The sequence below is a fragment of the Stigmatopora nigra genome, chromosome 14 (assembly GCF_051989575.1).
Source record: "Stigmatopora nigra isolate UIUO_SnigA chromosome 14, RoL_Snig_1.1, whole genome shotgun sequence".
Taxonomy (NCBI): Eukaryota; Metazoa; Chordata; class Actinopteri; order Syngnathiformes; family Syngnathidae; genus Stigmatopora; species Stigmatopora nigra.
The window spans coordinates 334972-350104 of NC_135521.1; the positions used below are offsets into that span (position 1 = coordinate 334972).

The 15133-nt window shown below is 49.9% G+C and overlaps 1 protein-coding gene across 2 annotated transcripts in view; it reads left to right on the forward strand.

Annotated features, from left to right (window-relative positions):
- Positions 1-3915: 3915 nt before the first annotated feature.
- Positions 3916-15133, forward strand: part of LOC144207193 (A disintegrin and metalloproteinase with thrombospondin motifs 2-like) — a 45242-nt gene continuing 34024 nt past the window's right edge. The window contains exons 1-2 of one of the 2 annotated variants that reach the window (XM_077732509.1): positions 3916-4159; positions 5294-5745. In XM_077732509.1, the coding sequence (XP_077588635.1) occupies positions 4072-4159; positions 5294-5745 (540 nt within the window). In that variant the 5' untranslated portion in view covers positions 3916-4071. The remainder of the gene's footprint in view (positions 4160-5293; positions 5746-15133) is intronic. The other variant, XM_077732508.1, reaches the window with a different exon arrangement.

The window sequence follows — 15133 nt, forward strand, 5'->3', positions numbered from 1 at the left end:
TTCCCAGTTCAATTGGGCGGCCATCCCGCCCGTCCCCGAATGTCTCCTTCCCTGGTAAACGGCTGGAAATCCTCCTCTCGGTTGCCAGGTTAAAGATGGACATTGGAAAAAAAAAACGATGAACAGTGAGCATACCAATTTGAAATGATGAAAAAAAACAAGAACAGAAAAACGTAGAAGTTGCCAGGTATGAGTGAGACACACGGATGATGGGCAAGCTAGCATTTCATACAAAAAGCAATGTTGAGGTTGGGTTGGTGGAACAAAATACTAAGCAAGAGCCACTTTTTTTGCACCTCTAAAATGAGATGGCAGAAGTAGCTTCCACCGCCGCCACCTTACATGCTTGAAGAAGCCAGCCGTCAAGGGAAAATGGGCCACAGGCCCCCACGGAGCTCTTAGATAACCCACACACACACACACACACACACACACACACACACACACACGCACACACACACATGTGCATGAGCAGTCAATACGAGGGCGGACGGAGAGCGGCGGCGGCCGGCTTCCTCCACGGCTCAGTCAAAAGCCCAGGGTGGTCCCGTCCCGCCCGCCGCGCCTGGCGCCGTATATGGCCGCGGCCGGCTAAGAAGTAAAGGTACTATTGAAGCGCGGGTCAAACGCCACGGGATTTCATAGTTCCTCACTCGATAAAAAGTATCGAGCAAAGCGCGCGGCAAGTCTTACTGTGAAGCTACAATAGCGGCCAGAAAAATAATGACTTACTACCTGGAAATATTTGGGAGGGCCGTATCTTTGAAAAGGGCTAAATGCCAGCGTACATTTAACTTGGGACTTTTTATACCATCAAATAAATACCACCTTCACAATTTCTCCATCTGACTGTGGAAACTGCACAGGTCAATATTTGGCCAGGTTGAAGATCGGCCGTAGTTTTTTTATTTTTGCTCTTGTGTAATGTGATGACCCTTCTTTGAGGCGGGGTCTTTTTCAATAAGATTTATAAGCTGGTTCTGCTCTCTTTGGTCCATTAGAATTTTTCCCAAGCGACGGGCCGTGGATGAATTTTGACTGGTTGGCATCGACGGGTCGGCCCCCGGGTTCACGGGCTGTGCCGTCATCGGGTTTCGACGGCGGCTGGCGTCAGTCACCCCGGCAAGACGGCGCCAACACCTGTCCCGGCCCGCCTCGGGAATGCTAATGAGAACGCGAGGTGGCCCGCCGCCTAACCTTGCGGGGACGGCAGGAGTCGCCGGAGACGGGCCAGCGCCACTCGGCGGGACGCCACACGGGCATATGCTCGCCGGCTCACGGCTCCCACGGCCGGTGAAACCGAGAAAAGCGCAAAAAACAAATGCCACCCGATCCATTTCCATTGGTATGAAATCTTAATACAATAGACATTCCCTATATTAAGGCTTGTTTTTTTTCTAATGGAAATGCACCTCCCGAAGCCGCGGCCTATTCTGACCCAATGGCATTTAAACGTAGCGCATTTTCCGGACTATAAGTCACACTCTTTTTTAGCTGAAGTCTATATCGGCCATTGGTGGGCAGCGGGCCTAAATGGATTGCCAGCCAACTCTTGCTATGTTACATTATTTTTGTTGTTGTTGTTGTTCCCCGCCGTTCTTTTCCGCCCATCCAGCTCGTTTCCGTCACACTCTGTTTGCACACGCACTGAGGGTGGATGCGGGAACGGGCCCCTCCCAGAACAATACACAACTCCGCCCGCCGCCTCCGCCACCGCCACCGCCACACAGACATCCTCCTCGCCACACGCGGCTATAATAACCTCGGCAAATACACAAGCCATGTGTTTGTCTGGGGGAAAGGGGATATTATTGTCTCTCTCTCTCTCTCACTCTCTCTCTCTCTCTCTTGCTCTCTCTCGCTAGCTCTTTCAAAGTGCACTTTTCAAGGTGCGGGGCTTGGTATCGCCATGGCAACAGCTTAGCGACCAGGATCAGTAGGTGGGCGACGGGGAAAGAAGGATGGAGGGAAGGAGGGAGGCAGGGAAGGAGAGGAGAGGCGAGGCGAGGCGACGGGGCGGCTGTGGGTGGAGGAGGGCTACGAAGGCATGGCGGGCGGCTTCGCCCACTCGGAGAACATTGTGATATTTCTCGGAGTGTCCACGGCGGCCACAAAGCGGGCGGGCGGGCGGGCGGGCGGGTCATTGGTCCGAAGGTGTACGTTTGTATGGCGCTCTCTGCGGGGGCGTGTTCCCAAATAGCCGTGTGGTGACCTCCGCTGGGAGAGAGCCCAGGTGCCATCTCCTGGCTGGCTGAAATATGATCCGTCTATGAATAACGGCGTACACACGCTGTCGGCTTTTTTATAGCGAGCCGTCTCCCCTTCCAACAATGTTTACGTTTACGGCCCAGAGGCGGCGCATCCCTTTCACAACTCGTTCCGAGATTTTGTATTTCTTTTCATAGCCACGTTTCGATGGGAGCTGAAATGCGGCGATAATATAGCGTTAAGTATACGTAATGCGCCGTGTCAATTTTTGAATCAAGTACTTTTCAATCCGCCAAATAGCCGGCCGCCCCATCCCATCCCGTTGGTGTTTAGAAGAGCAAATATTTTGGCTGAACTGGAAATAGCGGCAGTGGGCAGCAGTTTTCCAAATTTCCCTGACCTCATGTTTGAACAAAAGGCAAATGGGCGAGAAACGTTTGGTAGGATTTTTCTTTGGTCTTTTCACTCTGTTTTATCCCATTGGCAACTACTATGGGCTGTGTGTGTCACCTGTTAGGATTTGGATTGGCCTGGAACTTGTAAAGCGCCTTGGGCCTTCTTTCCTGGAGGCAAAACTCTGTGAGACCTTCTGTAAGCCTCCCAGGTTTGGGCAGTGGTTTGATTCCCAACTGTCCACTTCTCTCCTCCACATTGACTTCAAGCTGGTGAATTTTTGTTTACCGTGCCGCTATCTCCGGTGGTCCAGAGCGCTCCGTGGAAACGTGAGGCGTGTCATTACATTCAATTAGCCACTTCCTCACTTCTGCTGGCCAGAAGTCAGACTGGTCTTCCGGGGAAAATAACTGTAAAACACCTTTGGAATAGGATGGGCAAATCTTCATATCAGGGGAGAAAAAAGAGGGATAAAATCCTAGAGCAGGCAGAGCAGGCAGAGCAGAGAGATGTATGCAGGAAGCAAAAATGACTTGACTGAAACCTTGGAGAGTCATCCAAACATCAGGGAAAATACACACATTGGAATAGAGTGAGGCTGACCTTCCGGATATCCCATAGCGCTCTTTCCGAGGTGTGTTTTGGTAGGATGAGAGCTCTCTCTTGCACTTCTTCAACCAATTGCTCAATTAGAAAAAACATTCAATGTGAGCCTTGAACATGTACTTGTAAACGGACAAACCCTCAGTGGTGTTTGGCTGCTAATTTACATTGTCATGTTTTTTCCTCTGAGTTCCTATTTTCAAATGTAATTCCTTGACAGACTCACAATTTGCAGGTGAAAATACATGAAAATGTCTGCAATTTCTGCTTTTAAAGTACAAAAAGACTGGGCTCGGTGACCAGCCGTTTCCAAATTTTCGTTCACGGGTTAGCGCGGAGCCGCGTGCGTGGTCAAAAGAGCCACACGTGGCTCCCGAGCCATAGCTTCCACACCCCTGCCATATATAGTACACAGATTTAGGCTGGACGGGCTGTCCGGTGGAAGAGTGGTTAAGGCGTCCGGCTCAGAGTTGTGAAAATCGAGCGTTCCATCCCTGGTGGCTTCCGACCTTCCTGTGTGGAGAGAGGAAGCAGTTGATCGTGTGAAAAGAGGAGGAGAGTTGTGGGAAAGAGAGAGAGAGAGAGAGAAAGAGAGAGAGAAAGAGGGAGGGAGGGAGGGAGGGAGAAAGGGAGGGAGGCACGGGATGAGAGAGAGTGAGAGAGAGACGGGAGGAGAGCTTCGTCTCTCCCGGTGCACTTGGCAGTCTTGTTGCGGGCTGCTGTTGCTGTCGTGGCGTGGCGTGCGTGGCGTGCGTGGCGTGCGTGGCGTGTGTGGCGTGCGTGGCTCGGTGGCGCCAGGCGGGGGGGAACTTCAAGCACACTGGAGCCCGGAGTGCCACTCTCGAACCTGCGCAGTTCGGAGCTGCCATGGCTCTCGCGCCTGGATTGACCGTCCTCACCATTCTTTCGGCCTTTCTGCTGCACACCAGCGGCCTTTACATCGCCAGTAGCGTCGGTACGTACTACCACGCGTCCACACCTCTTCTTTAAAAAAAAATAAAAATCCAGATTTATGCCAGGCCAGCGACAACTTGAGCTACTTTTGTGTGTGTGTGTGTGTGTGTGTCGAGCATCGGGACGCTGATTTTTTTTTTCTTTATTGCCGGGAGGAGGAAAGAAAAGACAAGTCTTCAAGCGGTGCGCATCTCATCTATCGATCTGTCACCGGACGCTCACCGTCGGGTGTCGGGTGTCGGCCGATCCGTCCCGGTTTTTGCACGTGTCTCCGAGGCGTCCCGGCAAACTTTTCCAGATGATTGACAGTTAAAGCAAAAGGGCACCTGCGGATCACTTCCGACGATGCCGCCAAATGCGTGCGCTTAGCGTGCGCTTAGCGTGCGGTGTGCGCGTTTGCCTCGTGTGTGTGTGTGTGCAAGGGAGTTGGTGTGTGCGGGGCGTCCCCCCAACTCGCGTGCTTCTACCGCGGTCACGTGGAGAACTAAAGTGTTGGTTTGTGGAAAAATATGTGCCTTATCGCCTTTGCTCCGCCATGCTTGACAGGCAGAAATGATAATATATCTAGTGTTTTTTTTTTTTTTGAGGGTGTACTTCACTCTTTTAAGGGAACTATTTTTGATATAGCTTCCCGGTCGCCAGTCTTGCAGCGCCATTGACGGACCCGGACGTCCAATCCGTTTTTGACCGGGAGGAGCATTTGATCAGTCAATGAACTTTTTGGGCCAAAAATAAGGGAGGCTGGAGGCTTAAGCAATACGCCTTGGATTTGACAGATGGATTTGGCTGCGTTTCAGTTGGCAGCCAGCGATTATTTTTAACAAAGATATTTTGCGCGCACTAAAGAGAGCGCGGCAATTAGCACCTTGATCTCTCACTGACATCCCTGTTCCTGCTGGAAGGGCGCAGAAGGTGTCGGGACGCTCTGCTGAGGCTGCCATTTGCAAACACGCCTCGCCTGGGTTGACGGAGGGAGGGGTGGGGGGGGGGCGTGGTGTGTCGACAGATGGAGCACCTTTTGTTTATGGCCGTCTCGGGCGGTGTCAGGCATTGGAGGCTTCTTCAATTATGCAAGCCTTTTGGACATTAAATGTTTCCCGCGCATGACCGTCTTTGCCTCTCGTCCTCTCCTCAGATTCCCTGCGGCACGTCCTGGGGGAGTATGGACTGGCGAGGCCGATAAGTGTGGACGCGGAGGGCCGGTTCCTGTCGCACGCCATCTCGGCAGGAGGCGCGGCAGACGGGCGGCCCCGTAGGCGCCAGAAGAGAGAAGTGGGCGGCGGCGGCGACGACCACGACAACGACGGCGGCAATGGCCACGGCCAACGGGAAGGAGACGAGGGACGGCGAGAAGACACGGCGGCCCGCCGGGAAAGACTCTATTACAACGTCACCGTCTTCGGCCGGGAGTTCCACCTCCGCCTGCGCCACAACGGCAGGCTGGTGGCCCCCGGAGCCAAGATGGAATGGCGCGACGACCACGACGCCACGCGCCACGTGGACACGCTGCAAGACGACTGCCTTTACGTCGGGGACGTGGCCGACGCGCCCGGAGCCACCGTGGCCATCAGCAACTGCGACGGCTTGGTGAGTGAATGAGTGAGTGAGTGAGTGAATGCGCCTTCTCTCAGAAAACCTTCTCTTCGTGCTCCATGAGGATCAGAATAACAGAATGGGACGGAATGGTCCAAGGTACGAATTTCCCCCCACTGTATGCATACATACGTATATACATTGGAGGGAATTTCATACATGGAGCATTGTGTCCCATTGTGTTCCTCTGATCCTTCTGAACACAAAACACTCCAAAGCAGCGGTAGACAATTAAGCTTCCTTCATAATATTTACAAGTCAGTCAAACAGGCGCGTTTTGTGACGGCCTCCTAGCAGGCTTCTGGAGCTTTGCCAGAGAGATTCAAGTTGGAGAAGGGAGGGCCAAACCTTTGCCTTTAGTCATTCCTTGCTAGACAACTACTGTATTTTATCGGCTGCACTTTTTGTCTCTTGTTTTGGCCCGAATCATACTCTAGTAGGGGGGGATGCCCAAACTTGATTTGCTCAAAGATCTACTTTTCAAATGATTGGCAAAATGTTGATGCTAATATCAGTTTTGGGCTTCACCAATGACTCGACACACTCTTTTCCAGTGAAAAATGTTGCTGGCAAATTGTTGCCCCCTATTTGGGAAACAAATATCGTCTCACCCCAAGTAGGGGCACTTGCTCCGAATATTATCAATGCCGAGCAATGTGTAAATAGGAGATGGCCGAGGAGAGGAGTTGCCCTCAGCGGGAGACGGCTCATTAGTCAGCCAGACTAGCCCACCACTAGAAGCCAGCAAAGGCAACTGGATCCGTTTAGGACTGAGGGCGCTTGGGGATGGAAGGTGGGAGGGGAAAGCGGGAGGGAGCCGGGGAGGGAGGGAGGGAGGGAGGGAGGCAAGGAGTTGATTTGGGAATTCAAGCGAAGGAGCATCTGAGGGAGCAGGCAGGGAGCCAGGCCAAGGTGCAGCCGACATGCCCATTCAGCAACACAGCAGCCGGCGGCAACCGGTTGCCGCCGCCGCCGCCGCTCGCTCCGGCCTGCCGCCCCGTCGGCTATTTGGACCCAACGCTACTGTCAAAGTGCCGCGGGATGAGGAGGAGCTCGTCAAAACGCTGACTTTAGTGGAAGTTGTTGTCCATTGTTCATCCAGCGATTGGCACGCATCTCCGTGGCTTTGAAAGCAACGGATTGGAAAAACACAAACATCGGCCAGTGGCGATACGTGCACATTTGTGAGTGAGTGTCGTGGCTAAAGTTGTTCCTTCCTGAGAAAGAATCAGCCAGTCCTCCCGACTAATGTTAGGTTAGCCAGGGAAGCGTGGGAAAGGGGCCGGCCGGGCCAGCAAATGAGGTAGCGCCGGGTGGGAAGATTCACTTCCCAGGTGGTGCGCACTGTTTGTGGTTTCCCAGCTCCGGACCCGACCGGCGAGGCCAAGCACACCTGCAAGACAAAGGCCTTTTTACGTCCATGGCCAAAAAGTTGACGTCCAATTCCCCCCCGTCAATGGCACTAGAAGATGAGCAGGAGTTTGTCTGGCTGGTTTGTTGGCCAGTAACTGCACTCTGCTAATGATGCTATAAAAAGAGAAAATGACAGTAGAGGGAAAAGAATGCAGCAGACAGATATTTTTTCTCTCCTTTTTTTTTTCGTGGACCTGCACCCACGGTTTCCGTTGAACAGACAGACACTGCAAGAGATACTGTTTTTTTTGTATTTTTTTTTGTTTTGATTTTTTTTGTTTTGATTTTTTTTTCTCGGAGCAGCGCTCGTCTGTTTTTAGCTACAACATTCCTACCAATGCAAATCAGATAAATGACAGAGGTTTGAAGTTAGCTCTTTCTCTAAGTGGATTGAACAGATAAGTGCTGCTAGACAAGCTCCTCTCTTATAAATACAGCATGATTGACATGTACCGTAGCCTGGAATATGCACACAATTGTATTTTCTGCCATTAGTGGTAGGCAAAAGGAAAGAATGAACGGCCGAAGCAGAGTTGCCAGCATTAGACGTCAATTGACAACTTCTAACCCGTAGCTGAGGCCACTGGAGCCGGGGTCACGTGATGAGCAGCTCCCAATTGTAATTGAAAGCACAACGTCAATTAGAGCGCGGCGACCCGAGACCTCCCGGTCGGCCACCCGCGCCGAGCCCGTCTCCGGTCCCGGGAGGATCCGTCGGAGCGACGGTCGGCTCTGTGGGGCCGGCCGGGAACGACGGCGAGAGAACCATTAGTGTTGTCGGGATTTGATTGCAGGTTCCACCCTGCGCTGCGGCTGCCTCAAACACGCAATTATTCAATCGAGAGCTATTATCAGATGGCCGGAAACACGGCAAGAGTAAGAGAGAGAGAGAGATGACAGAGAGAGAGTAAGAGAGAGAGAGAGAGAGAGAGAGAGAGAGAGAGCATTCCGGGGATCGCTGAATTGAGCCGACGAGTGCTTTTACCAGGGCTGTGATTACCGGCGCTCAGTCGGCGCACTTAACCAGCCCTCCTCGCCTCTCTTTCCTCTGCCGCTCTGTCATTGAAAGAGAGACGAGGGAAAAAAAAGAAAAAAAAAAAGAGAAAGAAACGCCTCAGATTGTTTGAGTGGCGAAAATAACAGGTTTCGCTTGAGCAAATCAAGCGGCGGAATCCCAATGATTACAGGGGAATTGCCGTCATTTTAGACTGATAGTAGCAGAATTGACCTCATTTTTGAAACAAGTGTAGAAAATGGCAATTGTCGCAGGAGTCACTCAGTCCATCGTGGCTGGCTATTGGCTGGCTAGAAAATGGCAATTGTCGCAGGAGTCACTCAGTCCATCGTGGCTGGCTATTGGCTGGCTATTGGCTGGCTATTGGCTGGCTATTGGCTGGCTATTGGCTGGCTATTGGCTGGCTATTGGCTGGCTATTGGCTGGCTATTGGCTGGCTCCCTCGGGCGGCCAGGCGGGCCCGGGCCGTGATCGATGCTAGCCAACGTCAGCATTTTTCTCACTAATAGGGCCCCGAGCTGCGGGATACACCAAGCCTTCTCCCAGCCATGCCATTCTGGGCCACTGACGTCCAAATCCCCGCTGACGCTATTATGTCTGCCGGCGGCCCTTGCCTGTATATGTATGTTTACTCAGCTGCCACTCGCAATTCCACACTATTGCGAAATGCATTATTCATTGACTATTCAGTCATTTTGTTTTGAAGGCATTTGTGCCACATATATTTCATTCAAAATGGTAGACTATAATGGCATAGTATTAAAGTTGTAACCTAACCTAGAGACGGTGGAATGAATGATGCTAATTGAATGTAAAATATGTGTGTAATTCCAAAAGCCCTTCTGGAAGGAGTTCATTTATTGCGTGGAGGTAGGCGTGTATTTCATCCTTTCACTCTGTAAAGCTCGGGCACTTGTCGGGCGGATCATGGATATTTCATGTCAACCATTTGCCTTTTACGACATAAGTGCACGCTTCAAGCCAAAGTGCACGCTTCAAGCCACGGCGCTTAAAAGAGGAATGCCACGGTCGGGAATGAGATTGGCCCCAAATTGGCGGCACGTCGCACCTCGCCTCTCCTCACAGTAGAAGCTGGAAACTGGCAGTTGGCAGCTTTCCTTCTGCTATGATTGCTTTTGTTTGGTTTCCTGTAATAGAAACACAATCAAATTTTCTCTTCAGCTCAAAGCTCCAATGTTTTTTTATGGCAGCACGCACGGAAGCGGAATATGTAATATATTATATAATGTGGGGGTTGGAGCGCGACGCGCTAGAAACCAAGAAACGCATCTCTTGTGCTTTGATGAGGCTGACTGATCGTCTGCCAGGATAATAGACCAGCAACTTTTCAGTCTTGTACACGCTGTTTTAAGGATGATGGTGGATATTGTCAACCATTTCATTTCAACAAATGGGAATGGTGCTGTCAATCAATGGCAATGTCATTGACTATTTGGCTTCCCCAGTTTCAGACAATTTCTGCACTGCATGTGTGCTTATCGGGTCTGTCTCACAGTTCTCAGGTCCAGGGCTCAATCCCCGGCGGATTCTCAGCTTTCTCGGCGTAGTGTTTGCATGTTGCCCCGTCTTCACCAGACATGACTTTATTGTCCTGGTCTCACTGGGTGGGTGTGATGCCAGCTGACAGGAACCCCCATGCTCCATAACAACCCCCCCCTCTTTATTTTTCTGCTACATGACAGCGTGAGGCCAACCAACATCCTCCTCTTCCTCCTCCTCCTCCTTTTCAAAAAAATGTCTCCTCTTTGCTTAAGTTAACAAAAGGAAGGTTTCTTTCTTACACTATTTTTTATTTTTGCATGATTTAAATGAGGCAAAAATAACATGCTTTTTCTCTTAAGTTTATCATCATTTGGGGGGTGTTGTGCCTTCTCCCGCAGGCCACAAACATGAAAGCTTTCTCCCCAGCCTTTGAATGGCAAACTCTAGTCCTTTGGTAACCCGACGAAGGCCCCGCCCCGTCCCGCCCCGTATTAGACCACGTGCGGGAGAACATTTGCCCCAAATCCCTCCTGGCCAAGAACTGGAGTCATTTGGTATCTGTGGCCGTGGCCGGTTCGCCGGCTCGACGGCGCGGCGCTGAAAACAAGGGCGAAGAGGCTCTGATTTCCTTTGAGATGATGTGATTGGATTAAGCCGTGGCCATTGACTTTGCTTCTTAGCTCCAGTAATTGGTGGCAATGGAGGAGCCTGGTGTTCCCCCATTAGATGAAATCTGGGATTTCAGTCTCCTCGGGTGCTGATTCGTGCTTGTGTTTGTGTGCGTAGACGAGCAGACGGAACATGTGGGCGCACTCGCCCGTATTTATTTCTTACAAAGTGTAGGGATTCCCGAGAGATTGTCAGTTTGATAGCTCCTCTTTTCTTTTTCTCCTGCCGAGTTTCCTCAAAGGAGGCGCAATAAAAATGTAATTCTTCTGGATGTGTAGGCCAGCCAGTGGCTTTGGACATTCTTCCCCATCTGTGCTCTCTTTCAACAACAGCAACAACTCATGGCGCGCTGAAGGCAGCGTGTCCGTCTCATTTAAGTGGCGCCTTCAATCACTGCATTTTCTGGACTATAAGTCATGCATCTTTTATACAGGGCTACCTGGGCATACCAGCACATCGAGATACCAGGGACATTTCCAGCAAATAATCATCTGGAGATATAGATAGATGTGATTAGTGGGGGGTAAACTCATATTTTCGTGACACCCCAAGAAATGGACCGGAACGTAACGTTCTTCCACATTTTCCCGTTTTTAGCTTGTTTTTTTTCTAACACGAGTGGATGTCAGACTACCTTGAATTGAATGACCTTATTGTCATGATACAAGTATAATGAGATTTAAAGCTTGTCGAATTGCCGGCTGTCAATGGCGGGATGCGCACTAAGTGTTTTTCCAGCATTTTCTAGACGGATACGGGTTGTAGTAATCCCCTTTCCAGATTGGGAGCGCTGGGAGTCTTGGAAAATATACAAACAGCTTTTATCATGACAAATGCGGCATTCAAGAGAAGCTGAAAAGTAGGGCTGCTAGGATCGCTGGCCTTGGGGTACGTCGTCACCACGCCATTTCATTTGCCACGGTCACCTGAACGATTGACCCGACAATTGGCAACTGAAACCCGATTCCAAAACAGTGTAAAATGTACTACGTATACACGACATGCAGCTGTTCTACACACAGCCGTCACCTCGGCCCACATAATGAAAGCAATTTGAAAAATCAACATTGTAAATTCAGTGCTCAGACAAGAGAGTTAGCTAAAGTTAGGAAAAACAGACACTTCTTTCTAAATACCACACACAACATGACTAATGGTTTACAGAGGGGGGAAATATTCCTCCCTTATACATCTTATGTTTGTTTTTTCTTCCATTACTCAGCTGGATGAATCCAAATATTCCAAATGTTTTTGAAAGCCAAAAAGGGAAGCAATCTGTCCTCCGTGGAAGCGCATGCACACACACACACACACACACACACACACACACACGCACACACACACACACACACACACACACACACACACACATGGAAACACAGCACTCCAGGCCCAGAGATGGCGGAGCGTGCTCGCAAATGTTTTTTCTCAATTTGTAGGTAAAGAGGGCCAAAGCGCCCAGGCTCTGCTCTGTCATAGGAACGGGCATCTTTTCTAATTGGGACTTCTTTCAATGGGCTGGTAGCAGCTGGCCCCTTCCCAGACTATCTATCCCATAAACACAGCCAGCCCTTAGATCCCCGCCAGAGGTGAACTAAGGAGAGCCAGCACCTTTTTCTAGTTGATAGGCAGTCAACACATTCACATTAAGTCAGCCATCATCCCCCCCCCAAAAGATAGTATTTTGTATGTTTTTCCAAATGAATGTGCAGAGTCAGTTGCACGAAGGCAGCCGTGCCACACCCTTTGTTGTCAAATTTCACAGGCGGCTCCGGTGGTTTCCCTGGCTGCCGCTGGTAACCTTGGTGATGCTGGCGGAGATACGCTGCAGTCAGTGGGCGTCGCCAGGGCGTGATATGAAAGCTTATTGCGTGTGCTTGTCTGAGATCCTGATGCAGCGACTCCCCCCCCCGCCCGAGCGAGCCTTGATTTTGACGTGTCCTTTGACGACGGCATCGCTCTTCCGACGCACGGGTGTCTATCTGCGGGCTCGGAGAAAACGCAGAGTCATGCGAAAACCTGTGCGTTGATAGGTGCTGCTTCTGGTGGGGCTGCTGGTACTTGTGTGCTTGAGCTATTGACGAATTAAGGGTAAGCAAGCAGCCTCCTTGGAGGGAAGCTGGCCTCTAACGCTGGCACGGGGCCCCGTGAGGCCACACCCGCCGCACGTGTCCACTGTGAGATTTATGGGCGAATAATTGCGCTTGATCAACAGCAATTGCATCGGGGGATGGGATCGATACGCCGCAACGTGGGCCGTGCCCCGTACGCCGCTACACAATATACAAAGGGGGCCGCCAGAATAAGGATTATTGGACGTGAATTCTCGTTATCTTTTCCCCGAGCTGCCAATCTTCGGTCGCAGGGGGTGCTGGAGCTGGCGGGCTGTAGGCTGGCTACACTCGTAACCAACAAGCATACTTTGGGATGCTTTTACTTATTCAGCCAGGATACTTTTTTTTCTTCTTTTTTTTCCCCCCAACGACCTTGACTTCTCATTTTGCCTTAACACTCCTTCCCTTCCCTTCGCTTTGCTCCCCTTCCCTTGCTTTCTCTTCCTCCGAATCTTTGAATTTCAGCAAAGGGAGGTGATAACTGGAGTTCCCCTCAGGTTCCTTTTTAATCAAATATTTGACCTAATGAAGGCACTTAATTACTGGTTGCCAAACGCTGGAGGTGTCGGACTACTTTTATCCTCCTTTTCAGATTTCTTTCTATTTATTATTATCCTGACAAATGGAGTGTGCGTGTGTGTGCGTGTGTGTGTGTGAGGAATGGTGTTCTTTGAAGCTGCCTGTCCACGTGGAGCTGCATTGGCCACTTGGGAGCGTGGTGGCGGAATGGCATGTAAACTATGCTAATCCCAGCCGCTGTTGTGAGCAAGGACGGCCAAACTTTGCATTCTTTCAGCGACATGCCCCCAAATGCGACAAATCATGACCGGCTTTGCTGGTCAGCAGAGAGCAGAAAAATATGTTATCATGTTTGAAATAGCTCTTTAGCAGTTGAATAAGTCACATTTAGATTTAGGAGAGAATGGCACAGTTGGGAAGAGGAACCGCACCCATATTTTGGCCCACCATTGAACGTAAACCAAGCCAGATTTTTATGATTTTTGAGAGTGATGGGTGTGTGCGTGTGTGTGTTTTGTGCAAACAAGTTTGGATCAGCTGTTTGATATGCTCTGTGCATGGCTCAATAAACTGGCACAGCTGGTAAGAGCACATTACTCAGGCTTTGATGCTAACCTCGCTCAACAAAATGACCATCAAAATGTCCTCGTGGGCAAGAAAGATGGCGCAAAAGCACGAGTTATGAACAGAATGGCCAGCCGACACCAAAGCATATTTCACACACATCTCCATCCCTTTCTTTTCTTTTTATGGTCCGGACGAGCGTTGTTTCTTTTTGATGGTCGAAGCTTGCCTGCCGACGACGCCTTCTTTGTACTTCACATTGTTAGGCATTTAAAAAATAAATAAAAAATCTGAACAATGTTTAATATGGTCGGTACGAGTCTGGTTTTTAATATGCCGTTTAAACCATTCAGAAAGGGGGAATAAAAAAAGCTTTATCTAGCAAATCAGTTGCATTTGACAAGACGTTTTACAACAAGAGTTGCAGATGAAAAGTGCACGGCGCTTGCTTCATCTTGTATTTTCCCACTGAAAGAAAGAGAGCTGTCAATTTGTGCCAAACACGCACGCACGTACGCACGCACGCACACGTTCCGTCGGCCTTCGCCGGCTCGCCGTTGTTGTGACAAACACGTCGGAGGCTTTTCGCTTGTATTTCAAGTAGAACGAGGCATCTCCGTCCTCAAACGAGTCCCAGATGGGAAACCCGAATTTGGCGTGCACGCCAGCGCCAGCGACAGCGAGCGGGAGCGAAAGAAAACAAGAGGATATAAAAACACGCATGATAAACAGAGCAAACGTAGACCAGAGGGTGTTGTTGTGGTCTGATAAATAGCAACAAGGATAGGATTTGGCTCCAAACTGAGTCAGCATTTTCATCCCTTTTACTGAGGTCAAGACATGAATGCCCCCCCCCCCCCAAAAAAAGTGTCTTGACGCTCCCCCCCACTGTGTTGGAGGGGAAAAAAAGCCAAACGGCAAAGTTTTTAACCTTGCCGCTTTGTGAAGGAGGAGGCAACTTGTAAAGGCCAACCTTGGCCAAGGTTTGCGCGTCAATATCCATTTGGATTTCTGTCAAAACCTTTTCCCTCAGTCAAAGCCAATTCATTAAGAACAATGACATAAAGGCGCTTTACTAAATCTCAAGGGAGTTTGCCAGTAAAAAAGGCAGTATTATTCACGATAGAAATTCCAGTCCTAAAACATTTTTCTTCCTCCAATGAAAAAAAAAGTGTCAGATGCCATTAGCTTTTGTCCTATTATTAACACACGTGGAACAATTCTTCTTTTCTTTTTGGATTGTGGGACGGGAAGCTTTTCTGTCCTATTTTGTGCAAAACAGTGACATGCGCACCTTCTATCAAAAAAGTCCGGGGACGTTTTTTTTTGCCCTGGGCAATTCTTATCCCCCCCCCCCCCCCCCCCAGCATTATTAAGTGTCACCGCATCCACTCTAAAAGGCATTGGAAAAAAATATTCCAGTTAAACAAATGATGTCGTTGATGATTTTGCATGGGAGAAAGCCAGGAAAACCAACTTTCAGCTTCAATCTAATCTTCCAGAACACAATTTAAATGTAAAAAAAAAATGGCAAAATACATCTAAAACATCTGCTCCCGTCTGAGGCGCGATTCTGGGGATGAAT